The 3,649-nt window shown below is 51.1% G+C and overlaps 1 protein-coding gene across 1 annotated transcript in view; it reads left to right on the top strand.

Annotated features, from left to right (window-relative positions):
• The first annotated feature begins 2,407 nt into the window (after positions 1-2,407).
• CUNH22orf15 (chromosome unknown C22orf15 homolog) overlaps positions 2,408-3,649 on the top strand; it is a 1,966-nt gene continuing 724 nt past the window's right edge. Inside the window, exons 1-2 of the mRNA XM_023763187.1 lie at positions 2,408-2,432; positions 3,515-3,601. Coding sequence (XP_023618955.1) covers positions 2,408-2,432; positions 3,515-3,601 — 112 coding nt within the window. The remainder of the gene's footprint in view (positions 2,433-3,514; positions 3,602-3,649) is intronic.

Below are 3,649 nucleotides of genomic sequence, written 5' to 3'. Positions count from 1 at the left end.
AAAAGGGAGCTGGTGAAGGTTGGCACCTGGCTGGGGGGGTCTGCTGGGGCTCATGGGGAGGGGGCAGGAGACAGAACTGCAAAGAAGAGAAAGGGGAGGTGATAAGGGAGAAGGAAAGAGGCAGAATGATGACGTGAGAGGGAGAGGGAGAGAGAGAAAAAGTCAGAGAAAGGCAGATGGAGAGGCAGAGAAACTGTTCATGTGAGAACACAGAGAAAGAAAGAGAACCAGGGAGAGGCAGAAAGCAGGGGGAGAGAAGGAAAGATAAATATGAGACCAGGAGAGACAGGAGGAGGAGAGAGAGAGAGCTGGTGAGAGGACCAGCGGTCAATCTGAGAGGCCTGCCACAAACAGAAAGAGGCACGATGAGAAATGGTGCGGCCAGCCTGGAACACATTGGCATTTTCTTGTCAAGTTAAGCATACTCTCATCATCTGACCCAGAACTTCCTCTCATGGCATTTATCCTAGAGAAATGAAAACTTCTAGTCACACTAAAACCTGTAGGTGAATGTCTATACTGGCTTTATTCATTATTGCCAAAAACTGAAAACAACCCAAAACAACAGCAGGTGAATGGATCAACAAACATGGTACAGAGTGGAGGTCAAGGTTCGATTCCTGGTCAGGGCACATGCCCAGGTTGCAGGCTCCATCCCCAGTGCGGGGTGTGCAGGAGGCAGCCCATCATTGATTCTCTCTCATCATTGATGTTTCTATCTCTCTCTCCCTTTCCCTTCTGCTCTGAAATCAATAAAAATATATTAAAAACAGCCCTAGTCGGTTTGGCTCAGTGGACAGAGCGTCAGCCTGTGAACTGAAGGGTCCCAGGTTTGATTTCGGTCAAGGGCACATGCCTGGGTTGTGGGCTTGATCCCCAGTGGGGGACTAGCAGAAGGCAGCCAATCCATAATTCTCTCTCATCATGGATGTTTCTATCTCTCCCTCTTCCTTCCTCTCTGAAATCAATAAAAATATATTTAAAAAACAAACAAATATGGTACGCCCAGACAATGGGACCCCCTTCAGTGATAAAAAGCAACAAACTGTGTATATAATATATATTATATATCATATATTTTTTCAAAGAAAGGAACTATTTTTAACTTTATTTTTATTGTTGACACTATTACAGATGTCCCCATTCCCCTCCCCCATTGCCCACCTCTACCCAGCCCCCAGCCCCCACTGTTACCTGTGTCTCTGGGTTACGCATTTGTTCTTTGGCTAATCCCTTCACCTTCTTTCATCCAGTCCCCCCCTCCTAGAACAAACTCTTGATACATGGGCATGGGACAATCTGGGGGAATCTCATATACATCATGCTGAGTGGAAGAAGCCAGGCTCAGAAGGTCCCATACTGTATGATTCCCTTTACAGGACTTTCTGGAAAAGGCGGTGGTTGCCAGGGACTGGAGTCGACGACAAAGGGGCGTAAAGAAATTGTGGGAAGTGATGGAGATGTTCTGTATCCCGACTGTGGTGGTGGCTAGATGAGATTTGTCAAAACTCAAAACACTAAAAAGGGTGCATTTTACTGTATGTAAATTTTACCTCAATAAACTTTTTTTTTAAAAGAAACCTGGCGAGTGTGGCTCAGTGGTTGAGTGTCGACCCGTGAACCAGGTCACAGTTCGATTCCCGGTCAGGCACATGCCCAGGTTGCGTGCAGGAGGCAACTGATTGATGACTCTCTCTCATCATTGATGTTTCTGTTTCTCTCTCCCTCTCCTTCCTCTCTGAAATCAATAAAAAGATACTTAAAAAAAAAAAAAGAAACAAGGACAGAAGCAAAGGAGAGACTGGGAATGAGGAGGAAGAGGGAGAGGAAAGTCGTGAGCCCAGGGAAGGGGGCTTTGAGTTGGAGGGGAGTCTGCGAGGTCGGTGAGGACCCCATGCTTTGCCAGGGCCCCTGGCCAGCTGCCAGCTGCCAGCTCACAGGGCCAGTGCCCCACCCCCAGGAACCTCCCCCACTTTCAATCTGGGAGCTGTTTCTACTTGTAGGAGAATGTGGTCTCTGGACATCCCTGGAAACCGAGGCTCCAGGCCCCGCTACAGCCCTGCCTCAGCTCCCGTTACCAGGAAACTGGGGGGAAGGCATTTCCTGCCTGGAGGTCTTGGCAGCTCCCACTGCCATGGAGACCAGCGTGGAAGCTGGGAGGGCCTCCGTCTCCTCCCACTGCTCTGCCCCAGCCAGCGGGAGGAAGAGGAGGCCAAGGACCTGGACAACTGCAGGAGCCCAGCCCCAAGAATGGCCAAGTAGGGGCCTCAGCCTGGGCCCACCTCCCCATCACCCACGGATCCACCCCCACACACTACACCTCCCAGCAGGGCCTGAACCCTGAATAGATCTCAGCCCCAGGCCCTTCCTTAGCTGGAAGTCGGAGTACAAAGCCCCCACATCAGCCATGTTTATCACGGTGATGTTTGGAGGTAAGTGGGGTCCCCTGTCCCTGCAGATGGGTCAGGGAATGGTACACTCAGCTTGCTTCCCTCTGCCCTGGGGATGGGGGAGGCATTGTGGGGAAGGGGATGGGGGGCTTGGGGAAGAAGCTCTGTGAGGAAGCAAAGCTAGTGCCTGGAGTGAGTGCCTGGAGGGGAAAACCCTGGCTGGGTACCTGGAAACTCACACCGCCCCTCTCCTAGAACACCTGCCCGGCTACCGCGGAGGATGTTTTTAAACTGATGATTCCTTGGCTACTGATTCAGTCAGCGGTCCTCTAGATCAGGGTGCATCAGGCACCCGAAGCTCCAGCCACAGTTGCAGATTCCCAGCTCTCTGGTGGGAGGGAGTCCGTGGTGGGAGGGAGGCTGGTGCAGGCGGCTGTTTGGTGCAGGAGGCATGAGCTGTGCACCCATCACTGACATCTCCGGAGATGGGGGGGTGGGGTACAGTCCTGGTCCCTGCCCTGGTTAAGAAATGGGAGAACCACTATGCTGTACCCCTGAAACTAACCCAAAATAATATTGAATGTAAACTATAATTGAAAAAAGAAAAAAAGTTACTGCTTAGTGGGCATGTTGTTTCTATTGGGGGTGAAAATATTTTAGAAATAGCTATGCCCTGGCTGGCGTGGCTCAGGTGGTTGGAGCGTTGTCCCATGCACCAAATGATTGACAGTTCGATTCCCAGTCAGGGCACACACCTAGGCTTTGTTTGGGTTTGATCTCCAGTCAGAGCGCAGGCGGGAGGCAGCCCATCAATGTTTCTCTCGTATATCGATGTTTCTCTTTCTTTCTCTCTCTCCTTTCCCCTCTCTCTAAAATCAATAAGACATATTCTTAGGTGAGGTTTAAAAACACACACACACAACAGCAGTGATGGTCGTACAACTCTAGGAATGTACTAAATGCCACTGAATCGTAATTTGGTTAAAATGGTGGATTTAATATTATGTAAATTTTATCTCAATAAAACAAATCACTTAAAAAAGAGAGAGAAATGGGAGAGGCAGAGGGTCCGAGTGGGGGAAAGTAGAGGGCCCCGTTCCCTCACCTCTGCCCCTCCCCCACAGCTGGCTGCCGGGAGCTGGTGAACCCGTGGTGCCGCCTGGTGACCCTCACTGCCCACCTACGGCAGAGGGGGCGGGTGCCTCCAGATGGTGAGGGGCCAGGAGGGGGTGATGAGGTGGGGGCCCAGGGCTGCAGAC

This window comes from Myotis lucifugus, unplaced genomic scaffold (genome assembly GCF_000147115.1).
Source record: "Myotis lucifugus unplaced genomic scaffold, Myoluc2.0 scaffold_276, whole genome shotgun sequence".
Taxonomy (NCBI): Eukaryota; Metazoa; Chordata; class Mammalia; order Chiroptera; family Vespertilionidae; genus Myotis; species Myotis lucifugus.
Note: the sequence above shows the minus strand (reverse complement) of the source record. Positions and strands in the feature narration are given on the sequence as shown.